Below are 26,103 nucleotides of genomic sequence, written 5' to 3'. Positions count from 1 at the left end.
AAAAGACTTAACACTAAAAATATTTTTAAAATATTAAAATCGTGGCAGAGCAATATTTGATTGCGATAAGTTAAATTTATGGAAAGCAAATATATATTTTTTATTCATTTGTGTTAAATTTTAAACAACCAATTTCGCTTGCTAAAATTTCAATCACATGTCTTTTCAGTTTTAATTAAGATTCCTGAATGACGTATAGACGGTAATTTGCAGTTCGTAATGAACAGCATGTTAATATTCATAGCCACAACACCGTTGTTTAGTGCAAGAAATATCAGAGACATACTCAGATTGCTCAGTGTTGGATGGTCCAACAAATGATGTCATTCTTTGAGAGAGGAGGGGGGGTTTTGAAATTGTGAGCTTGTGACAATGGGGATGAAGGGATTAACCAGTTTTTTTTACAATATATGTTTATGAAAAATAGTGTGACTTGTGACGAGGAAAGGAGGTAAAATGAAGTGTGACACTTTGGCACTAAGGGGAAATGGGGGGGGGGCTAAAATGTTGAAAAATTGTGTGACATTATTTATGGACAGCCCTTAATGCAGGTAAACTTTCTAGAAACGATAAATTGTTCAGATAAACGCATGAAACACTTTTACTGAAATTTAATTATTGCCGATACTTATTTTCTTCGATCAGTTTGATACATGAAATATGTAATAAATAAAAAGTTTTTGAAGTATTGACTTTTTCAAACACTCCCTATTGGACTGCAGCGACGAAACGAATTTTGGTTATTCGGTATTGGAAATTGTTCATAAGCAGCAGTAAAGTGAAATTCCGGCCAAAGTTGGCAAGAAAAATGGAATAATCTTGAAACATGTTTCCAAAACTTAGCGCTCTTAAAACAAGGCGCGGCTGAAACCTGTAGCATTTTACTAGCGCATTCAACAAAGCTTAAATCTGGGATGCGGAGTCGGAGTCGAACTGATTTTGGGGTAAAAAATTTGAAGTCGGTGGTCGAAGGCTTTCAAGTCCCAAGAGTAGGAGTCGACTATTATGTCTCCGAGTCCAAAACTCTGCCAGGGCAGAGGAGTGAGAATCAGACTGATTTTTGGGTTCTGGAGTCAAAGTCAGAATCGAAAGCTTTAAATTTCAGTCGATCATTTTCCCTTCAATTCTGCAGCCCCCGGATTGAATTTTGTATTCAAATCACGAGAAATACGGAATGTGTAGAATTATAATAGACATTTCAGTAAATATCATTTGCGCGTCATTCAGTGTTAATTTTAGGCAGTAATATTTGGGATAAAAGGTTGTTCATAAATGATGTCACACTTGTTTCATCATATTTAACCACCCTTCACCAATGTCATAAAATATCACGCATCACCTTACCCCCTTCCCTCGTCACATGCCACGCTATATTACATAAGCATATTCTTACAAAAAATGCGTGACGCTCCTCTTCCAATTTCATGAGCTTGCCCCTAAAGCTTGACATCATTTGTAGGTGACCCCTAGGTTCACTTTGTCTAAACGTTTATATTTTAATTAGCTTGCATTGTTAAGATTAATTTTAATTAATAAATATTACCAAAGATTCCTCAGTTGTCTTATGACTTACATCACTCAAAGCATTGATTAAGGCCTTTAGAAAATTCAATAATGTTACAGAAAATCGCACATAAGTCGCAAGTAGTAGCAAGTTTCTAAGTTAAAAACTGTGGGTAAAAGGAACCCTTACACCTTGCAGAATGGATATAAGATCGAACTATTACCCGCAGTTATCTGAGGGAGACATAATTTTAAAATGAAAACCAACTTTTAAAGAGAACCTAAGGATTTAAAATGATTTCTGAAAAAAAAAAGGAATGTTTTAAACACGTTTGAAGAAAAAGAGGGGGAGGGAGAGAGAGAGAGAGAATGAAAAAGAAAAGAAAAAGAGGAGGGCTCTGATAACGCCACTACAAAATGACCCAAAATGATTAAACCGCGGTTAACGCTATCTTTGATTAAAGACGCTACCAGGGAGGGATTTTCAAAATATTCACCTCTGCCCCACGCCAACCCTTTCATTTTTAATAAATATTGCCGATCTAAGTATATTTATGCACATGAAAGGGCTGTTTTATATTCCTCCTTCCAGGAGAAAATTCTGATTGCGTTACAGTCTTCACCTAATTAATATTCGGAAAATGGAACATCTAAATCAAGAAAACAAAAATGAAGAAGATCCACTAAGTAAAAATTTTGACCGAACCTTTGAAGTGGTGTGTGCCTTTATTTCTGTAACTTATGCAGCGAGAAAATCCAAGAATTAAAACCAAATTGGCTTGCATTTTCAAATTTAACTATCACTACTCGGTAAACTATTCAATTGATTGCCATCGTTTGGCGATTGATACAGAGATGATTATCCCGCCAACTGGCTCGAAACGCTTATATAGCCCCTTGTCTGAGTGGTCTTCCGTGTTCCGCCAAGGTCGGCGTGCAGAACCAACCTTCGGCTTAAGCCTTTCTATATTAATAGCTGACATGTCTTGATCTTTAGGTAAACAACATTCACCCGATGAATATAATATCTCGCCAAGTTCTACGCCATGCGTAATAGCTCTCTTCTTCCCACCACCCGCTACTATCGGAGGAAAATTGTTTTGCTTTTGTTTCAAATCTCCTTTTCTCTTTTTTTTCTCGGCTCGGTTTTTCAGCTGTCGGACTTGATGCTTTTGTCCGCGGTTTTGAGACATAAGTATTATTTAATTTCTTTTTACGTTTGAGCTATCATTATCCACTGATGTAACGAATTTTAACTTGTTATCAAATGCTCACGTAATTTCATTCTTAGAAGTGATCTTTTCTTCTCCTTCAACATTTTCCTTAAAATGTTTGACCTACATTTACCGCCTCATTTCATTCATTTGTAGCTTAGCATAAAAGAAAAGGGCTGCATATAGCAATTAAGTGTTGAGAGCTTAAATGGTATTTCCCAATAATTGATTATAGAACAATTAACTAAAAACAAGACAAAAGCAGTCTTGGAGCATGTTATTTTGAATTGCGTGCCACGCATTTTGACACTTCTTTTGCTTTTGAGAGTTTATTTATTTCGTTTTCGTTCAGAAAAAACTACAATTTCTTAGACAAAATCGAAGGAAATAAAAGGAAAAAAAAAACATTCAGAAATTACGAATAAAGTGTTCAATTAGCAATTTAATCAAGGCGTCCAATCGGATGTCTGTACATCCAAAAACCCACTTTTTGACACATAAAAGGGTTCCTTGAAACCCCAAAACACGTATGTATTGTCCGTTTTTGGCACTTGACTCCTTCCTCGTCACGTGGTATCCGATGATTCTATTTCGCTGTTTTCAGCAGAAGGTACATTCTGATCATAGCATTTTGGTGTAAAAGCAGCAGTTTTTGAACAACTAAACTAAAATTACAACAGACAAATGAAGCAAGTGATTTAAAGGACACTAAGACTGTTTTGCACATTAAAATGCACGTCCAAGTTAAGGCTGTCAAGTTGTCTCATTTAGAAGAGCGTGGATTGCTTACCGATCACCCCCGCATAAGTGAAGTGCCTTCTCATGAAAAACAGACAATAGTTTTCCTGCAAAATGTGTGCCTTTTTACGCAGTTTTATTCTCTTTTCCTATAGTCAAGCATTGTCCAGCGTTTTCCAAACTTTTCTGATACACGAAATGTCAAGTATTTTTTTAGTTTAAACCAAGGTATTTTTTAATCTGTGGAAAATTTCGGCTTAGTTTGTAAAAAATTGCATTTTCTTTTTTTTTTCAATGTGTTGTCCACAAGTTAAATCACGCGTTGAAGGGGACGGGTTCGTGAAATTGTGACAGTTTGTGATGAGGGAGAGGGAATGGGATACGAAAAAGTGTGACATCACACACTTTTTATAAGGATATGTTTATGAAAAATAGCGTGACACGTGACAAAGGAGAGGTGGGAGGGGTGAGGTGAAGTGTGACACTTTGTGACAAGGGGAGGGAAGGAGGTCACAAATGTTGAAAAAAGTGTGACTTCATTTATATGGACACCCCCTAGTGTCTTCACTCATCAAATGCAGATATGCGTGCACGGTCTGATTTTATCATTCGGAAAAATTCGGAGTTTCTTTCAATCGACAAATTGAGAATCCCCCCCCCCCCACCAAAAATACCAGTTGGGGGCTCGCCTGGCTGAACCAAAGTACCAAGAGTGTGGGTGTTTTCTCAGACTTCTTACAAACCGGACGCAAACTAATAACAAATCAGGATCAAGTCTCGAGCATGTGCAAGATAAGCCATTAATAAAAGTTAAAATGATATCCTAACAGGCTGTCTATAAATAAATACCTAGCTGTACTTTCCCGAGAGTTCTCTCTCCTCCCTCCATCCAGAGATGATCTATTGGTGTTGTTACGCGGCGCGAATAAGCAAGAAAAACCAGACTAGGGTTCAAAGTTTTAGCAAAGAGAACACAAAAATTATCCAATCTGAAGATTAATATGTTTACGACCGCTCACGGCTGGAAGAATAAGAGCGGTGGCGTGTAGTGTTTGATCATCCTCCGGGCTTGTGTTTGAGTTTTAACATTCTCTAACTTTGAAAACCTGTTTTGAGACAAAGACATAAAACGGGTGTCTGAAATTTTAAAAAGGATCCAGTTGGAAATTTTGTTTTTCCCACAGTGAAAAGTTTCACTGAGTAATGAATCTGCTTCTCACGTTTCATCCGTTTATAGTTTATAAAGTTTATATAATCATCGATAAGAAATGATTAAGTAGTATGTAAGTCGTTTTCATTTTATTTATTTATTTATGTGAGCAATTGCTTATTATCCTCACCTGACCAAAGTTGATATTGCCCGAACTTTTCCGATTACCATGACAAGAAGATTAAGTCTAGCCAGTTTTTTTAATATTTTCCAAGAGGACATTTTTTTGTGGTCATGGTTACAAATCGTTTGCAATTCAAGGCTAAGTAATTTAAGTTTAAAACTTAACTTCTGCGAACTCCACTGTCCACCGGCCTCCGCGAGCGGGGCGGTGGTTTCTATGCCCTACACACACATACACACACCTGCACCCACCCACCCACCTACAGACGTCTACATACATGCCTACACATATTCACACGTCTACACACATACACGCCTATACACACATACATGCCTACACACACACACGCCTACACACATACACACACGCCTACGCACACACACACACTCACTCGTGATTGCGAAAAGCATAACTTGAATTCAAGGTGTCAAAAATTCATTTTTTTATTTTATTCTTAATTTATTCATGTATTTATTTATTTTGTTTAATTTCTTGTCTCGTTTATTCCCGTTTAAATAACAGGGAAAAGCACCAGCTCGCCAGAATTTATTGAGTGAAGTGGATTGTTTACTGTTTATAGTAGTCCTTACATGCACATAAACTACCTTACTAGGATTGACAATATGTGTTAAAATTAAGAATTCTGAAAGGGTGACCTCTGAAACCCATACTTACGTCCTTGCAGAAAAGTAAATAAAAGCTGAGTCTCTGTTTTGAAATACAACGACGCTGACGTCAAATGATCAGGGCTTAATTTAGCTTTACGCTGTCCATAGGCTGATCTGAAATTAACCGCACGCTCCCCCCCACCCTTACTAAATCAAAATCTTCGTACTCTTTTTTTGTGTCAGAGTTTCAAAAAAAAAAAAAAAAAAAACAATAACTTAATTTAAAATTGCAGAAGGATATCTGTCTTCTTCCGAAATTAGTCTATTTTCTACTTAACAGTCTCAGAAAAACCAGTTTCATAACACCCTATTTAATAGACTTAAAAATAATTCTAAATAAGGCACTGGTAACAGCATTTAAAAGAGATTTTAGACTCTGATATTAAAAGTCCAAATATGTTTCAGATCTATTAATTAAAAGTTTCAAACTTTGTTGCTTACATGATTTATATTATATTGGAATTGTGTAATATCTTTCACCTAGTTCACAAATTTTACGAACTTGCTGATAAATATTCAGTTTAGGAATAAGTACGTACATGGGCAATTCCACGGGTTATTGACTGTCATTTTTAGAGCAAAACTGTAAGTATTTTATTCGCAACTTCAAAGCTCGAATACACTACCTTGTGGCGATTAACAATACTAAAGAAAAAGGTAAAACATTCTATTCCACGTGTTTTCTTTGGGGTAAATTACAAGCTTCAGACAGTTTGTGGTGTAATGTAATTTCAGAAGAATAGAAAAGAAAGCTTCCCACAAACACGACGAAAAATTACTGTCATTCACTAAGCGTCAAAGCAAGTTATAATTTACGGCATTTGTTTGTTTTACCTTTTTCATCCGCCATTAGACAGTGGCTGCAGCGACCCCTATAGTTTATTGGAGTTACGAATAATGTTCAATGGTAAAACATAAGTTGTGCAAACGATCTTTTTTCTGGGATTACTGTATTTTTTGAATTTAATAGTTTTATTGAATTCTCGAAATACATTTTGGTTTATGTCTAAAAATTTATTAAAAACACGGTAACTAACTGAAATTTTAAGCAGTGGTATGTCAGTCAGTTATTATGTTTTCAATTTTTTTTTTTTAAATCATCCAAAATTTATTTCCAGAATTTAATTACATCATTAAATTCAGCTTCAAAAATACAAGAATCCAGGAGAAAATATCGTCTGCACAAAGTATATTTTGCGTTGAATGTTGCAAAATACACATGTTTTGTTCTAAAAATGTCTGTCAGTAAACCGTGGAACTTCCCACATATAAAGGGTTGATTCGCATGTTTAATATTAGGACTAAGGGTTCTACAAAAAAAAAAAAAAAAAAAAAAATCTTTGAGAACCGCCGACTGCAAACAAATTGTCACATTAGTGACGTTTTTATGGCTATATGTAGACGTAAATGAAGAACGTGTATCTCACCGTCCGAGTCCTTGTCCTAATTGGCCAATTAAGCGAGGACTTCCCATGGTCAAGTGGGGCAATCCGAGGCGTGTCACTTCTTCGAGACGACATTAAATTATTATGTTATGACACAAAAAACGAATCAATTTGAATTACCATTTTCGTCATGAAAACTCAAAATTGTCACTAATGCACTAATGAAGAAAGGAAATTCTTAAAAGCTTTTATATGCTTCAAACTCGAATTAAAAATTTTCACACATTGCTGGTATTTTTAACAGAATCGCCAAAACGTCGAAAATCATTACGATTTCTGTGTACACCCAAATAATTGCTTGCAGTTTTATTTTCTTACACAGTATTCGTTTGTGAGCATCAATTGTTGTGACTCCAAAAATGTATGTACAGTGTTTTGTAATTGTTTTTAAACTTAAAACATTATTGCAAATTTATTAAGACTTTCTGAGGGAAATTAAGAAAACAGTTTTGATTAATGGAATGCAAACAAATAAGATATTTATTGCCAGAGATATTTTTAACGTCTATACAAGTATATTTTAGACGTGCCATGAATAAAAAAATTAATAAAAATATAATCTTAAATTTTATTTTAAAAAATTTAAATTGTATTTTAATGGCAAAAAGTTCAAAAAATTTCAAACTGAACTAATTCATTCATATGTCACACTTCTAAACGATCTAAAATTTTGTGAAAAGTGTTTCTTTCGGTAACTAGTGAGTTCTTTCTTTCTTCCTTTTTTACAAAAACGTTACCATCTGTCAGAGAACTGTTATATTAGGTAATTATAAATTTTATTATGATTTACCAATAATTGTAATTAACTATAATGATGAGTAATTACTGAATTTTGTAAACATAAGTAAATAAATCTTTGAGAAAAAAAAAAAAAAAAAAAAAAAAAAACGCGCGTACATGTTTTGAATGAGGATAATATTTTTCAACGCAGACTGGTAAAAAACTCCAAGACCAGGTCAAAATGCTCCCGCATCTGCAGGTGATGAAAACCTAATTTGGAGAGCATCATTACAGGCCTGTCATTTCTAAATTTCCCAGGAGGGGTGAAGAGGCATATACTTCATGCATATTGAATCTCAACAAAAATATCAACAAAAACCAAAAACATTGAATTTCAACAAAAACCACTCCCACAGATACGAAAATGCACTGGTAGCTCAAAGTCAGATAGAGGGCTATTAATTGCCCCGTCCTGTCCCTAAACGACGAGTCTGCATCATTAAAAAAATTTAGTCAAGGAGAATAGTAGGATGCTTCTCTAAGTGATTGACCCATTAATTCAACTGTTCTACAACCTTGATCCGTTAGGCATTGAAGCAGTTCTACGAAAATTCGACTCTATGATCGCAGACATATTGTTTGTGCCACCGTCCGTTTTGCAAACGATAATTGTAAGCATCAGCATCACCAGTGACACACATCAGACGAGTCCCATTCCCAGAAGCGCAAGAATACCAAATGGCACGAATTCCATTCCAACCTTGAGCCAGCATCCCGCCCTGCCCTCCATTCCCCCCTCGGAAGATTGAAACGTTTCATTTATTCGAAATGGCATGAACGCTTCAAATTGCACGGAGTTGTAAAATTATAAGTTCCAACGGAATTGCAACTTGCCGGTTTGCGGAATTTCGCTGGTCTAAAAGCGGAGGAAGAATTAAAAAAGGTGCACCTGTGCCGTCGTTTTTTATAAAATAAATAAATAAATAAATGAAGCCGTATTATTAAATCCAGAAAAAAATATCCCCAGTTAAATTGCCACCCAGCTATTATAAAACGTGCGCGTGCATCTGCAGGTGGTACATTATGCATAGCGTTCTGGAAAAAACTTTTCTTTTTTAATTTTCTGCATTTTTTTTATTGTTATTATTTACATCGCCCCCAGGAAAGGTGTATTTTAAATAACAACAAGCCTTGCCAACCAGTTTCAAGACGACAAGGAATCTAGTTTCATTCTGTGATAAAAGAAAACCCTCTCCGCGGATTGACATAAATACATATTACTTTTGTTTTGCAAGTTTGAAGAGAGCGAACAAAGTTAGGGGTGGTTTGCTTTTTTCGCGACTGTCTCGTTTCTGCAGGTTAAAAGTACTTTTTCAGACATACGTCTAGTCAGTGCTTGAATGACAGCCGAGGGTTGCTAGCTTTGAAAAAACATCGCTTTTTGGCTATTTCTTTTCTTTCTTTCTTTTTTTATGTTTTGTTTTCTTCTGTCTGGGATTATCAACTTGATTGCTTTTAACTTAATAAAACTGGAATGTTTTATAGCGATGTTAAAAGCGGTAAAAACTTATTTTGAAATAGTTGCTGGAACGACTTCATTAAAATTAATTTAACTCGCATGCATATGAGATTTTTATATAAAAATTGAGACATTTCAGAATAAATAAATGATTAAAAGTCTAAAACTGAGTTATAGCCTTTGCATTTTTAGTGACAATAAAGAAAAATTTACTAATCGAATAACGTCAGGAAGCAGGAAGCTGCTTTTTGAATTTTTATTTTTGAACTAAAAGATTTAATAAACACCGATAGTTCTGCTAAGCAATATTACTTATGGGCAAGGAAAAAGTTAGCGTGCTTTCAAGTTATCACGATTTCGTAATAATTCAGACAAAAGTTTGATTTTTAATCAATTTAGTTCTTTATTATAAACTTCATCATTTTAAATTTAGTTTTTGTTTATTTATTTTATTTATTCATTTGTTAGCTTGAGTCCTTTAAAGTAAAATAAATGCAGTTTTTACAGTCAAATATTTTAGATTATTGCTGAGTTAAACAAATAAGGATAAACCTTTAAAATTATTAAAATCAGATTTTTTTCAAGCCCAGTATTAACGCGAAAAAGGGTTCAAATCCACACACTTTATGTATGTACAAAAAAAAAAAAAAAAAAAAACTATCGGTACTAAAGAAATTCCTTTCATTTCATTTTTTTTTTCTTTAGTACGTTTTTTTTTTTTTTTTTTTAAATTTAGCGGAACTAATTTCTGAGAGTGGAATATCGCTAACTTCCTTCGAATGTCTGTGTGTTTCTAATATTCGTAAAATCGAAAATTTCGTTTGTGGAAGCCTATTGTAAGGACTTCCCACTGTCTGGTCATTTCTCCCCCACCCCTCTCCCTTTCTTTATTATTTTTCTCTCATTCTCCAAATGCAATTGCACTCGTTTATAGCGAAACCGTATATAGCGAATTTATATCTATAAGATAATAGTTTCAATTCCTCTTCATGTTTTACTGTGTGGCATTTTTTTTCTCTTCCAAATCGAAACTACAGCTATTTCAAAATTTTTATTTGGCCCTTTCAATTTTGCTATTTTAATGAATGCGCAAATTGCGAAGAAAGAAAACTTTCTTTTCCTTTTTCCCCAAGAAAGTGCAAATTGTTTTTTGTTAGAATATGTCTTTGAATAAAATTTGGTTTTTTATTTTACGTACAGATCCTTCATATTTATTTATGATTTTTCCAATAACTTGTATCTCAAATTGCATAAAAACAAGGAATCGAGGTTGAGTTATTTCATTAACATTGAAACAGCTGTCGTGTAAAAGAAAATCGAGTCTACAATGTTTGAATTTTGATCAAGGTTTTTGCTATCGTAATATATCAGGTTAGCCGTATTCTTTTAAGACGCTGATAACGGTTTCAGCGTCATCAATGTATTGAACAGCTGCTTAAAATATGCAACAATTATTCAAAATTTCTACAGATGCTCTTTTTTCTGTACCAATATGTGAACGAAATAAAAACTTCAAGAATTATCTCGCATTACATGAGGTGACTATTTATTTATTTTTTAAAAATAAATTTTGGCAGCTGTGTGTTTGTATTAATAGAAAAAAAAAAGAAGGGGGGAAAAAGAAAATGTTTCCAATGAGTCCATAAGAAGGATGAAACTGCAGTTTCTGTATGGGATAACCTGGCTGTCGGTATATTGCATATAGTTCTGCATTAGCCCTGGCTTAGGGGCTGTAACTTACCGCTAAATATTTTTCAGCACGTGTTTATTGCAGTGAAGAACAAAAATGAACAGTTTAAAAAGATAAATTAATATAGCAAAAAAATTTTGATGCATAAATCTGCTTGAGTATATTTGGTGACGATATTAAATAAGGTGTTCATAATAATATAGTATTAATTATATATTTTTAATATAATATATATTATAATACAATATATATATATTTTTAATACATTATATGTATTATTACACAATAATATATATTATAATACATAATGTATACATTTTTATCAGAGTTTCATATGTTTGCTTTTGCCATCAAAAGTGCTTTTGGATTGAGTTTTGCAACTGTGCCTTTTCACTGGTCCGTTGCAAAAGTTCGCTCGATTCAAATTATTGGTATGAAAATGTTTGACCCAACGAGTGTCAATTAAAATATGTATTTTCTGTCCAGCCTCTTCAAAAAAAAAAAAACTGACAATTTCAGCACAAATACGTGCAGAGACAATGGGACAAGCATCTCGAAAACAGGACTGTCAAACTCAAAACAGGATCGTACCCAAACTTTCCAGTCCTGGCACTCTCTGATTTTCATTTATTTCTTTATTTGAAAGAAATATGTAAGGAAGAAAATTTTATCAATTACTAAATTGTACATCTTTCATACGAAAATGACTGTGTGAATTTGTCATTTTATAATCCGTATTGTTTCATATGAGAAGATGTAAATGTCTATATTTATTTATTTATTTTTAACTTATTACGATACGTAAAGCGGCTCCCAGGAATCACCCCATAGAGTTCAATAATTTCGATTACGTAGTGTATCAAAAGATGGCAGCACTAGACACAGTTTTTCAGATCAAGTGAAAGTGATCGGCCAAATAAGTATAGATGAATTTTCGCTCTGTTAAACGGACTTCGTTATTATGCAATGGTTACGTCGGGTGAAAGTAAACAGGAAGAACAAGGGCATCGTCTTTTAAGTGCTGCTGCCTTTGGGATTTTTCCCAAAGCTACCAAGTGAAGACTATCGGTCGTCAATGCAACGTTAAGGAAAACTAGAACAAAGCGTTTTAGAACGTGACTTCGGTAGATTGTACAAAATTGTGTAATTTGTTATTCATGTCGGGACTAGAAAAACAAAATGTGATTTATATTTTCTCATTGTAAAACCGATACTTGTAGCTCCTGATAAGACCCTATATTTCTCAGAACTTATTTTTAAGCGAAAATTGTCCTCAAGTCGTCTAAAATGTTTAAATTCTCACAGGAAAAAAAGTTGAGTTGTATTGAAATCTGTGCTAAATTTTTCTTACAAATATATGCATTGCTGACATGTTTTTGCGTAAAGTGAAGCATGTGTAAAATGGTATTAATATAGCATATGATCTACCGTTCCAGTTGTCTAATTACTCTACAGATAGCGCTACTGAAATCAGCACTTTTTTGTATTTTGATTACGTGGCGCTTTCTATTGAGTAACTAGAATGGTAGGTTGCCTGCTACTCAAATGCGAACATTGTTTTTTCTTATAAATTAGTCTTTTGTTATCTTTCACAAAATCTGTTTTTAAATTGAAAGTTTGATCTTTTCTAACAAACGGTCTTTTTTTCATTTCAGGTGAAGACGGAAATCATTTTCTGATATTCAGTTTTGATAGTTGCATATGCCCCAAAGTAAAAGAAAGGGGAAAAAACTGCAGAATTTTTGTGTTTCTGCTTCATCTGACAGCTATTAGCTCTTCATTCTAGGAGGTACTTAAAACAGCAGCAAAAACGATGTTCTTTGGCGATGGTACGAGGCGAGGATCGAGTCAATCTGAGACCGCCGATTGCAACAAAAAAGAAAATAAATAAAAAAAAGCGATCTGTGATTTTGGACTTAGTGAAGAACGTTTCAGTGGAAGAACTTGAACGTATAAAAGTGCACATTGCTGCATTTTTTTGTAATCCTATGCAAATGCTCACATGCAATACGAATCAAGTGATAAGTTTCTGTTTTCAGTTTCTCGCCTATGCAAATGTGAAAAATTTAAAAAACTGAGTTGAATTTTATTTTCTTTACATGTTCCGGTGATATTGTGTGACGAATTATGTTATGTAAGTCATATTGCTTTTGATATAAAAAATAACAGTTTTCTGAAACGATCAAATGATGTGTATCCGTTACCGCCTTTGTACTCAATCATGAATGTTGGAGAGACACCAGTCACCAGCAAACTTCTCGTCACGCCAACTGGCGCGATTATTACTGGCGTTCAGATAACTCTTGCGGTGGCTAACTTTTTGTTTTATGGATCAATGTCTCGATGCATCATGAAATAGTGCATAAAATAGATTACAAATTAGTGCGTTTCAATGGATCATTAAATAAGTACGTTGTTTTAACCATAATTTGTGCATCATAACTAAGTCCAATAGTGCATTTAAAATAGTGCATTTAATATTTTTTCCTTCATTTTATTTTGCGAAAGGTAAATAAAGAATACCAAAGGATTTTGTTTGGAAGACTGAAAACTAGGAAAACTAGTTTTTTTACTCATGATTTTCTACTTCCAATAACCGTGCTCTTTGTTTATTTATGGAAAATTAAAATGTTACAAAAAAGCAGCTTAAAACTTCGCTGCAGAATTTATAAAACATTAAATCACAAAAAGATTTAGAAAATTTAAAATGGCAATCAGACTTGTAGATAGTAATATTATTTCGAAACTGGAATTAGAATTGATCCATAAGCAGCCAAGTTCGCCACTGCTTTGGCAAATAAACATTTCGTCTTTCAAAATGTTACAACTTGCTTTCAGACAAATCATAATTAAATACTTCTGCAATATAGCACCCCGAGCTTTCTTGTGACTTTGGGATTAGTTCGCGAACGCAACAATCATTTCGCCAAGCTCGTGAAACGATTGGCGAGATTGCACCTTTGCCGAGATATCTCTGTTACAACTGAATCTCAATACTGACGAGATTGCACAATCGAATCTCGGGAGCATCTGTAATGCAGAAGTACCTGTAATTGTTTAAGTATATTACAACAATGAATAATATTTGGTGTGTATCAGATCTTTTTATGATATTGCTAATGTATCTCAGAAAAAAAGTGAAAATAAATATTTTAACAGGCATTTTCTTTCCAGACAATCAGGACGATTCTCGTACCGATTGAACTTCTTCCCCTGTTGTTTTCTACCTGTCACGTGCATGAAATTGCATCCGATTCACCAATCTGATATCGAATTTGTCACTTGACGAGTTGAAAACGATAACGAAGTCCAATCAAGGCGTACGAGAATCAGGCTGGTTGGTTTGACAAATTTGTTTGTTATTATTATTATTATTTTTGTTTCATGTTTGACTGTTTGTGAAAGCGATAGACAATGTGATGCATTAAAAAACCATGAAAATCAACATAAATGAAAGTCAGGGGGATACGCTTCAGATTTTTAGATCACTATACGTAAATATGAAAAATACATTGTAAATTGTATTTTTTCTTAGCAATAATTTAGAATTGAACCAATGCATTAAAATTTCAAAAGTAAAGATTTTTAGATCACTATACGTAAATATAAAAAATACATTATAAATTGTATTTTTTCTTAGCAATAATTTAGAATTTAACCAATGCATTAAAATTTCAAAAGTAATTGACTCACGTATGTTACAATATATAAGGCATTAAATATTTTCCATTTTACTAAGCAACTGTTAAATTGCAAAGTATACCTTTTTAACACAAAATTTATCGTAAAATAACTGCACCTGCACATTTATTCCATCTAACTTGGTTCAAGAATTTCACGAATTAGAGATTTGTGAGCTTGTTTGTTATAAATTTTGGAACTTTCAAATTGAAAAAGAAAGGAAAAAACTTATATTTTATCGTATAAAATTCGACTTTAAAAAGTCTATTTTTATATTCAAAACTAATGAAATATTTAGATTTTTTTACGAGATTGAAATAGTTGGAAGCCAAATGTGGAAGCCCAATCAACTTTTGTAATACATTACTTTCAAGTGTTCTTTTATGGTTGACTTAAAATCAACAAAATGTGTAAACATTTTAATTTTCTTTCTAATATGTGTGAATTTTTCTTTTAATTCAATTTTAGGTAAAATAAAGAGTTTGAATGTGCCTGAAAATCTACAACAACACATTATGTTTCATTTGATCATGTTAATTTTAGTTTTGCTTAAACCACGTACGCTATAGCATTTAATGTATACTCTGATGCAATATTTTATGTAGCCACTTCCAATGTAAATAGCAGGAAATTTGGGACTTAATTCGTAGAAGTCTTATTAAGTAATGTCATCTGTAAAACGGTATTTCAGCAAGTAGCTTTTTGAGCAATTGTATCGATGAAGTCTTAAGTCGATGAAGTCTAAGATTGTATCGATGAAATCTTAAATTGCTCCGAGTGAAACTTAGTGATAAAAGAATTAAATTTATTGCCAAGATTTGAGCAAAGTTTTTCATCGAAAATATTTTTGGAATGTTTTTATTTCAAATGAAAAAGGAGATCTAGTTTATAGCGTGTTTATATTTTAATAATCATACAGAATAGCTATGAAACATCTAGAAAAGCTGCGTTTACCATTATTACAGTGAATAGTTCGTCAAAAAAATGTAGTCAACAAAACTTTTTTTTTTTTTTTTGAGAATTAAAAACATGTTTAAGATTACTTTGGGTTTAAAAAAAAATCTAAGTTTTTAACTTTGCAATTTCATCCCAAAGCTCGCGCTCAAAATATTTATTCCTCTTTTATATTTTTAAAATTAAATATTTTTCTGCAAATACATTTTTTTATTAACCAACTTTAAAAGTTGTATTTCTTAGCCATGTAATCTTAGATGAATATGAAGCAACTAACAATTTTATTTCAAAATCATATTTGATGGGTGATGGCTAAAAACCAATCGATTTTAGTTGTCATCTTAATCCATTACAAGTATTTTTTTTAATAAATATTTGTAAAATTACTGCTTGCATATAAATTTACAAAGACTAACATCCAAATAGAAAACTGCTTCTTCTTCGCTGGTGCTACACCCTGTTGCAGGCCAAGACCGTCTCTTGAAGTCTTTCCCACCTAACCTTATCCCGTGCAAAGGCCCTCCATCGGTTCACTCCTACTTTTAAGTCCTTTTCTACTCCATCCAGCCACCTGACAGGGGGTCTCCCTCTTAGGCGTTTTCCTTCAATGTTGGAGAAGGTGACTTTTTGTGGGGAACGTATCTGCATATCGAAATATGTAGCCAAGCCACCTAATGCGAGACGCCTTTATAACCTTTAAGATGTTAGGTTCACCATACCTTTTGTAAATTCCATGGTTATAAGCTCTTCCCTAACATTTATCATGTTAAAGAATCTCTTGGTCCAAAAATCTTCCTTAAAATTTTTCTCTCAAAAACCAATAAAAGCTCTTCTTCTGCCCTGTTAAAAGCCCAACATTCACTTCCATACAGGACAACAGGTCTTGTCAATGTTTTATATAGAGTTATTTTAGTTTTAATGCTGATGTAATCCAAATAGAAAACCAATGGTTTTTTTCTTCCAATTTGATAGATAAAGGTGGAAGCTTTTTTGATCTATCAAGAAACATTTATGGTAATCCAAAAACAAAATTAAAAAAAATATAACAACATTAGTTTTTGGTTCTCTATCGCCAAAAATCTTTAAATTGAGCATAATAAATGCTCATTAAAAACATAAACCACTCACTATTCTTTATAGGATTAAGAAATACACATTTTTTAAAGAAAAAATTGGCCATACCAAAACCTTTCTTCTAAACGAATAAAATTGCCTCGTAATTTATGAAGAGATTTCAAATGCTGAACTGTAAACAGTTCTTTCTACATATATTTGTATCGAGCGTGGCTATATTTTTTTTCCACTTTTTTAATCGACATTGTGTTTCAAAAAAAAAATCTTATGATACTTTTTCTTAAAGAAAATGCAATTAGAGTGTAGTATTGGTTCAAGTAGAGTAAAACTAATACTATAAATGATATTAAATATCTTTCTGAGCAAGAATATACAAAAAAGAAAGTAACTTAAAAGTATCAAAGCAATTTTTTTATACGTAACTCTTCTTCTTTGCAGAAGTATTTAATTTTCATGAAGCGATACGGTTGTAAAGCAAAAACTTTAAAAATATGACCCCCTCCCCCCCCCTTCACCATCCTAATTTAAATTTTTAAGAGAATCTGCATGCATATTTTCCATGACAAGTTTACTTTTTTTTCTTTAAACACGCACGGAATAATACCAATCTAACTGTTTGTATTTATTGGAAAACTTTCAAAAGTTTTTACCTACTCTTTGTTGATTTAAACTTTCGTATCCGCAACACCTCATATTTCTTGGAAAAACAACAAACAATGTAAACAAAAATCGGTTGTTTCAAAAAGCGGTCGTAAAATGTTATACTTTTATCTAACTTGAACTCTCGAGTGCAGCGAAATTTTGAAAACTTCAATAAAATATCTTATGGCTACATTAGGAATGTACATATAATTTACATCACATTTTAATTATACTTGAATTGCAAGTGACAGCTTGTTTAGCTCTAAATCAAGTACTAATTGCTTAAAAATGTTTTAAAACAACTATTGTAGGACTTTGGTAAGTATGATTACTGTACTCAATACTAGGTGGCTTTCTCAAATTTGTTGTTGTTTCCTTACCGAAAAGTACACTACTTCGTGGACATATTTCTGTCATAAACTAAATTTGGTGAAAATGTGACACTTTTTGTTGTTGGTCCAAGCTACAGATAGGTTTGCTCAATTATCTGTTTGTAACATGAATATCTCGTTACTTCAAAAACAAAAAAAACCTCTGACTTCTGTAAGTACTTTATATTGCTTTCATTTAAATAAATCGTTGCTTGTTGCAAATAATCTTATGCAAAGAATACCTTTCGAAACGCAAAATATTCTACCAAGACAAAGGTACGAGCAATAATATTATCAATTGTTACGAATAAAATCAATTCTTATTTTAGGTGATAGCTAAAGATGGCTACTGTAGGTTTCAATACGAAATAGGCAGATTTTCACTGGTTTTTAAGGCACAACGTAAAAAAATACGAAAAATTCATTTGAATAAATATAGCTTTTCGAAAAGAAATAGATAAATGTCAAACGAGCTAATTAGAATTATAAAAGCCTTAACTATGTCAAACGGGAACAAACTCTTTGTTTAAGGCATTTTTAAAGCTACAAAAGAAATATCTTTTATGAGGTATCCCAGGTGGCACGCGTAACGTTTAAACGTTTTTAAATGGTTTTCGGAAGGCTAAGGACTATTTTTTTAAATATCATAAACGTTTTAAAATGGTTGTCGGATCGTTACAACCAATTTTAAACGTTTATGTAACGAACCTGGGATAGAACGAATAAAAAAGAATAACAGCGCTTCATTTGAAAAAAAAAAAAAAAAAAAAAACTTTATTGAAAATGATATAATCCTCAACTTTATTAATCTCCAAACGTAACTTAACAATCCGACTTTCCAAACCTCAACTTTAACAATAAATTTTAAAATATATATATATTTACGTAAACTGCTAAGGGCTCGATAAATTGTTTATATTGGTAAAAGGTTAAATGTTGTCTCATCAAAAATTGCATTTGGGTTACGGAAACCAATAAATCTCGAGAAACTGGGAAAAAAAAAAAAGAATCTTGTCACTATTCCTTCTCAGTATTGAAGATTCACAATTGCTAACCATTAGTTGTTGATGTTTTTTATTATGTTGCTGTTAATAAATCACCGTCTTTTCATGTAATGTGATAACTGATGAAATCTCGAAGCGCAAAAGGTATTACCGCCTGTGAGATTGCATGTAATATACAAGAACCCTTGTTAACTCATTTGAGCCAGTATAATTTATGTAAAGTATCATGTACCCTGTAGCGTATTTTGTTTGTATGATCATTCATGCATCAGTACCAGCATAATTCCATTTTCAGCGTATGATGAGAATTCATTATATTTATGTATAGTTTTTTGAGTCTATAGTTAATTGTTGTTCTCGTTGTCTATGTCGTTTAAAACTGTGGCCATTTTTATATGTTTGCTGAGCTCAATGTTGTGACTATTACAAAGACAAGATGTCAAAGAAAAAAAAAATCAATTCTCAGCCTAATAAAGCTACTTCCAAGCATTTATTGAGTTTGTTTATCGACGTTTCCTTTTTACTGTACATTTTTATTACACTTCTACTGTACTCGTGCAAGGTCTTTGGCAAAGAAATAAAAGCTATACCTCACACTAGGGATGCTCCGACAAGCCAAGTAACCGATTACCGAATACCAATTAATCGGTTGTTGACAATCGGCACATTAATGATCTTCTCATTAATCATGACGATTGCATGAGGTCTTTGCAAAAAAAAAAAAATCTAGATATACCTCACACTAGGGATGTGCCAATAAGATTACCGATTAATCGGCTGTTAATAATCGGTCAGATTATGAACATTGATTTTTTACTACAATTTCTCCCTTACTGTTTCATTTTTCAAAATAAGATTTCAAAATTTCCTAAAATTTCTGTGAGCCAATTTTCATATTATTGTTAATAAAGTTACATTATGTTAACCACACATGAAAATTCAAATAGTTATCTGTATTCAGAAGACACCTGACAACCCCGAAATACTCATGTTTTTGCATACAATTTAAAAGTACCCCGATATAATTCTTCATAACAGTGTTTTACTCAAATTTTGTATTATTTGTCCTTAGGGTCATTCCATAGAAATGTCAACCTCAACCTCAGAAAATTTTTTTCCACAAAGTCTTAATTGTGACCTACCATTTCATTCAGCATACTTTCTAATACATAAATCCAGTAACAGTTTGCAAAAATTTCATTCGGTGTTTTTCTTCTGGCTCTAAACGTGCGAGGTTGTAGAAAAGGCTTAGCATGTGCAAAAAACATGCGTCTACGTTTTCTTGTGTAATGTAAAAATTTTTGCAAATTTTTACAAGAACTATGTTTATTCTAAATGATTAGATGTTGGCCCAATAAAATTGACTGCTCTTTTTGCATACATTATAAGATAAGTATTTTAATTAGTTTGGTTATTTCACTGAAAATATTTACGTTACATTAGTCACGAAAATGTACTATTTTCTGCTTAAAAACTAAACCAGATGATTGAACCAAACAGCACTTTTTATTTTCTTACATCTGTGTCATATCTACTTAAAAAGTACAAAATATTTATTTTAGTATCAGTAGATATAAAATAATTAGTGTGACTAACGTAACATTTGAGCTGTGACTAACGTAACAGTTTGCATGTGACTAACGTAGCATTTTAAAAATGACTGCTAATATTTAAAACGTATTTAATTTAATGTACATTTTCATGAACAATTTTGAATATGCAGGCATTCTACATTGATTAAAAATATAAAGGGTGAAAAATACCGTTAACCCATTAATGCCTGACATTTTTTTTTTCAAAGATTTTTTGTTTACGGGTTGCAAATAGTGTTTAATAGACAGGAAAAATAATTAAAAAAATCTAATGCAAAAAATAAATGTTTTATTAATAACAGAAAAATTGTCCCTAAAAAGGGACGCTAGGCATCAGAGGGTACATGCTTTTTCAACGACAAATATTTTTTTGCCGACGATTTAATACTTGGAAAAAAAAAAAAAAAAAACTTTCCGACTTTGTCATTTTTGTTGAGTTTGGTGTCAGCAAAATGTAAATACTGCATAATTTGCTCAAATCGATTTCTACTCATTGCAGAACTAATTGCTATGTCGTTGACATCAGTTGATGGACTCCAGTAGAGTCTCCGCTGGGGAAAGCATGCATATATACTTGTTAATAGGATAGCCAAGAATAAACGCAGCTCCTCTCGCGTTATAGAAGAGTATGTATTGTTTTTTTGTCGAGCATAGAGGGTGCTCTGAAAAACAAATTCATCCAGTATTTCATCTGTAAAAAACTCTTCAAATATTGACACTGGTGTCCATTCAACATTCAAAAAGCTTGGTGTTTCCACATTCCATACATTATTTTTTTTTATTGATGGATATATCTTTCTTAACCCAATTTCTTTCTGTATTTTTTTTCTTTATTTTTCTGCGTTTGCTTGGAAGATGCTGCTCAACATCATCACTGTCACTTGACTATCTCCAACACATACTACCTTACCCTGATTAATTTTTCTAATGGTCATTGTAGCAGAAGATTTCAACTGTTGACCTGATAATTGATTAACATCAACTGAGTCATCCGGCCCACTGTATTCGTCAGTAATTTCACTTACTTGTGAAGGTGCACAAATGCATATATCAGCCTCCTTGAATTCTTTATCATCAGAGAGCTGTTCCAGAAGTGCTAAGGCTTCTTCAAAGTCAGACAAAACAATGAGAAAATCTCAATGAGTTACTGAAAATTATTAATGTCAAAAAATAACTCAGGTTTCAAAGAAGTTAATTTTTGAAACAGTTAGCTTTTCAAATTTACCTAAGTATTTTTCGAAATTGCAGAAAAAATTGTTACTGAAATATCTTTAAAAAAGGTAGTTTTATTATTAATTAGCCTTTTTAATTTTTAAAAATAAAACAAATTGCCTATTTTTTAGTCTAAAAACATTTAATAACTTCTTCTGAGGCCAATTATGAATTCTAAGCAAGAAACTAGCAACGATTCAACAATGCAGCCTTTACTGCCTAGCGTCCCTTTTTAGGGACGCTCTTAAATTGCTATAAAATCCATAAAAATTTTAAAATCTACAAAAATGCAAGAAAAGGTAAACTGAAATATTGATCAAAGTAACATATGTATCAAATACAAATTGATTTACTTGTTAAAAATTTTGAAAACTTACTTTTTTGTTCTTGACATTGTGAACAATGAAATTCTTCACGAAGATCATAACAAAATGGTTACAGAACACACTTTATAACGATTATGTGCTGCCGTCTGCTAGTAACGAATTGAAACAATACTAAAGTAATAAATGAACACAATTATTGAGTTGAAATGTTTATTTTTGGGAAATTGAGACACAATTTTTGGACCGTCCCTAAAAAGGGACGCTAGGCATTAATGGGTTAATATTACATTGTAGATCTTCTGCTTACTTAGAAAATACCTTTTTAAAGGTCTTTATAAAGATATTTGCAATTAAAACAAATATTAAAAATGAAAGAAGGTGAGTAAAGGAAAATGAGTACTCTGCTGAATGTGCATTCAACACAAGAATCCAAGCTTAAGAATTAAGATAATAGAAATACAGTGTTAACAAAGGAGAACATCTCTATTTTTTAGAAAATACATCTCCACCTATTATTAAAATGAAGTAATGGTTGCTCGTTGGAAAACATTTGAGGATGTTACATGATGCAGTGACAATAAAGGCTGCTGCCATATATTTCAGAAAATGCAAGAATGATCATTTAGAAATTCAAACATTTGCGGTGATATCTGGAATTAAAATGCATTCTGCAAAAACGTTCGAATATTTTTTTTTCAATATGACATTTTAATTCAAAAGCATGCACAACACTATTCGTGATTCTATTAATCAGTAAACCTTAAAAAATCATTTGCCATTTAAAAGTACTATGGAGTTTCTTATGACGATAACTAGTATATCGGCAGAATACTAGAATTCGGTGAAACTATTAACTTACATAGAGGCATTTTTTTAAAGAGATATTTAGGATTTAATTAGACCAAGAATGATGTTATTCAGTTTGTAAAAGCAGTTTTTTTTTCTCTTTTGTTATTTTCGCACATTCAAATTTAGTTAATTGAACTGAATCCTTCCATTCAATTTCTTACACTAATAAAGAAAAAATGTAAAGAAAGAACCATAATGCAACACAAAGAAGGCCTAAAAAGTGTAAAAGTAATATAAGAGCAAGAAACTAATAATAAAAAGTTTTTTATATGCATTCATTGCTGGTTATTCGATGGTTACGTTAGTCACGTTACGTTAGTCACACACAGTTTTTCGTAAAAGTACCATTAAGGGCCAAAAAGATTCATCTGTAACAAATATGTAGTACATTTTAAAAAATAGATTGTTTACCTTTTACAAATATATTGGCCAATTTTAAATGCCTTCATAAGTTTCAGAAAAAATTGCCTCGTAACATAAGCATTGTTTCTCAGGGTTGCAAAAATGTTACGTTAGTCACGATGCCTTTTTCGGTGAAAAAGCACCTGCCAGCGATTATTTTGCTTCAAAGTCTTGGTAGAAATGAAAAATAGTCACCTTGTACATTTTAAATCTGCATATTAAACCAAAATACATTTATTTTTTCTCCCGGTGTAAGTGAAAAGAGTTTGAAAATCAGCTGCGAATGTTACGTTAGTCACTATGGAATGACCCCTTACTTTAAGCAGTACACATGGGCAATTACACGGGTGTGAAAATATATGAAAATTAATGCCAAAGTTTATAATTTTCAGAAAAAAGTACAAATATACACGTAAAAGGGTGAAGCCCGTACAAATGGAATGAGCGATTTTTTCCTCCAATACTTAAATAACTCAGAGTGATGCTAATGAAAAAAAGGAATTTTTTCTTTTTTTAAATTGCAGTGTATAAAAGACAATGTTTTTCATAATAAAACTTCAATCAAAAAGCAATTTTTCTATTCAAGCACTAACTTTACCTTCAAATACTAGAGGAAAACTAATTACTTTTCCCCGTACATGGAGAAGTGATAGGGTCTGGTGGGGTAAAGTGGTCATAAAATCGTAGGTTTTCAAATTAGGTGAATAATAAATACAATAAATTCTTTAAACACTTAAACTTTTTTTGTTTTTATTTTACATTGCATTATTAAAGAACACGGTACATTGAGTTTTATGAAAATAAATATTGATTTAAGTAGTGTTATAACACTTTCTTTTCCCTTTGTATTTATGACCACTTTACCCCATGGGGTGGGGGAAAGTGGTCATAGCATGGGGTAAAGTGGTCATAGTTAAAAGTATATGCAAAACCATTATAAACAACCCTAATATTTGTATTTTCCGGTTATTTTTACAGTTACAAGTATATGCACAAGCATATGTGTGTATACACGAGTATATACGTGTCGTGTAAACATTAGTAAACACGTTCATATATGAGTAGTTACATGTATGCATCAGATACATGCATGCATGTGCCTACTCAAGTATACTCGTGTATACACGAGTATATAAGCATGTATACGTGATTACCTACAGGAGTGTATACGTGTCTACACGAGTATATACTTGTCACGTGTATGTACGAGTATATACGCGTGTAAACGAACATCATATGAGTGTATGCACTTGTATCTCGAGTATATACGTGCATACATGAGTATATACGTGTACAGTAGACGTATACACGCATATATAAGTGTACATACACACATATACGGGTATACCCGAGTTAACTCGTGGATACATTCAGTGCGTGTCTACTCACATTGTGAAGCACGTGTATACGTATGCAAACACGATTATATACCTGTATAGACGTATATACGTACACTTACGTGTATACACCAGTACATGTGTGTATACACGAGTATATAAGCTTATATACATGTGTGCCTACAGAGTGAATCTAAGCACTCGGGCAAAAATCTAAGGGGTGTGAGAGGGGAGGATAAGAAGCAAAGAATTATAAAGAACTTACGTTCGCTGACGCGCTACATGCACACAAAGCCAGAAACTGATGGATGCAAAACAAATCACAAATTTGTTGCACAAAGATGATTTTACCCAACATTTCAGTTTTTAAGAAATATTTAGAGCAGTTGTTAAAAGTTACGGCCTGTAGTAGCTCTAATACAAGCATCGGAACAAAGGCGCCGCGGCTGATGAAAGTTTTTCAAAAGTTTCGTAATTGCAACAGAGCGTGTTTTGTGATTGCGACGCACAAGTATCACAGCTGCAGGCCGCAAATTTCATCATTCCCCCTTAAAATTTTCTTGAGACCTAAAAGGTTGTGCAAAATTGTCTTTGTGTAATAAATTTTTGACCTGTTTTGCATCCATCCGTTTCTGGCTTTGCGTGCATGTAGCGCGTCAGTTTTGTGTTTGTGACCTTATGTGTGATTCTTACTTCTTATCCTCCCCTCAAACACCTTTTAATAATTTGCCCAAAATTTAAAACTCACCCTGTATACTTGTATATCAAAGGCTTGTATGTAATTGTCTACTCGAGTACGTACGCGTATATACGTGTCTACCTGAGTATATAAGTGTTTATATATATATACGAGTATAAGCGAGTATATACGTGTATAGTCGAATGTATATCTGTATAGATTAAAAATACTTGCAGATATCCATATACGTATTTATTGGTGAATTTATGTGAATACGTCTATATACGTGCCTACACGAGTATATGCGTATGCATACGCATACACTCGTATATTTAACCCCACTTACTGTAAAAAACAATATATATTAAGTGAAATTAATATTTAATTTATATCTGCCTTATACTTAACGATTAAGTGACATTAGAAGAACAATACTTGTTAAGCCTAATATTATGACCACTTTACCCCATCTTACTTAAATTGTTCTAAAAAATTATCCAAAATAGATTCAGCTAACTGCTAATGAGCAAGAGTTTTTGAGACATGTAGGAAGCGTCCTATGCAGTCAATCTGTTCATAATTCTAACCAACAAAATTTTCCAAGGAAGTTAAAGGAGGTGTTCAGATTTTAAAACTTTTCATATTTACACAAAATATTTTTTTTTTAAATAAAATTTTGCCAGTTGTAAAATTTTGTACTCAAAATGTAGTTTCTAACTGCCCTACTCTATACTAAAATTTTCACATTCATTCGAACATTTCTTTCCGAGTTATAGCCATTTATTTGACGAATGACCACTTTACCCCATTGACCACTTTCCCCCACCAGACCCTACTTAAAATAATTTTCTAATGAAGCACTTTCTATTTGATCAGAAACAATTTTCTTAAAATGAATAAATAAATTCATGAATTAATCAATGCATAATTTTATATTAATTAATTGACTGATTAATGATATGATGATTGATTAATAAACGAATGAATGCATTAGTAAATGAATAAATAAATGATGGAACATAAATGTATCATTTAAGGTCTAAATACATATAAGATTTAGTAAAAAATAAAATCAATAAATAAGTGAAATTAATTATTTCATTTAAAATAATTCCCTCTACCCTTCACATGACAGATTGTCCTAAACAT

General features: G+C 32.4%; 1 protein-coding gene across 3 annotated transcripts in view; it reads left to right on the top strand.

Annotated features, from left to right (window-relative positions):
* The window catches only part of LOC129225982 (doublesex and mab-3 related transcription factor 1-like), a 168,248-nt gene extending 149,198 nt beyond the window's left edge, over nt 1–19,050 (top strand). For all 3 annotated transcript variants that reach the window (XM_054860554.1, XM_054860553.1, XM_054860552.1), the window contains one exon: nt 12,487–19,050. In XM_054860554.1, the coding sequence (XP_054716529.1) occupies nt 12,487–12,490 (4 nt within the window). In that variant the 3' untranslated portion in view covers nt 12,491–19,050. The remainder of the gene's footprint in view (nt 1–12,486) is intronic.
* Nucleotides 19,051–26,103: the final 7,053 nt, after the last annotated feature.

This window comes from Uloborus diversus, chromosome 7 (assembly GCF_026930045.1).
Source record: "Uloborus diversus isolate 005 chromosome 7, Udiv.v.3.1, whole genome shotgun sequence".
In the NCBI taxonomy this organism is placed as follows: domain Eukaryota; kingdom Metazoa; phylum Arthropoda; class Arachnida; order Araneae; family Uloboridae; genus Uloborus; species Uloborus diversus.
Note: the sequence above shows the minus strand (reverse complement) of the source record. Positions and strands in the feature narration are given on the sequence as shown.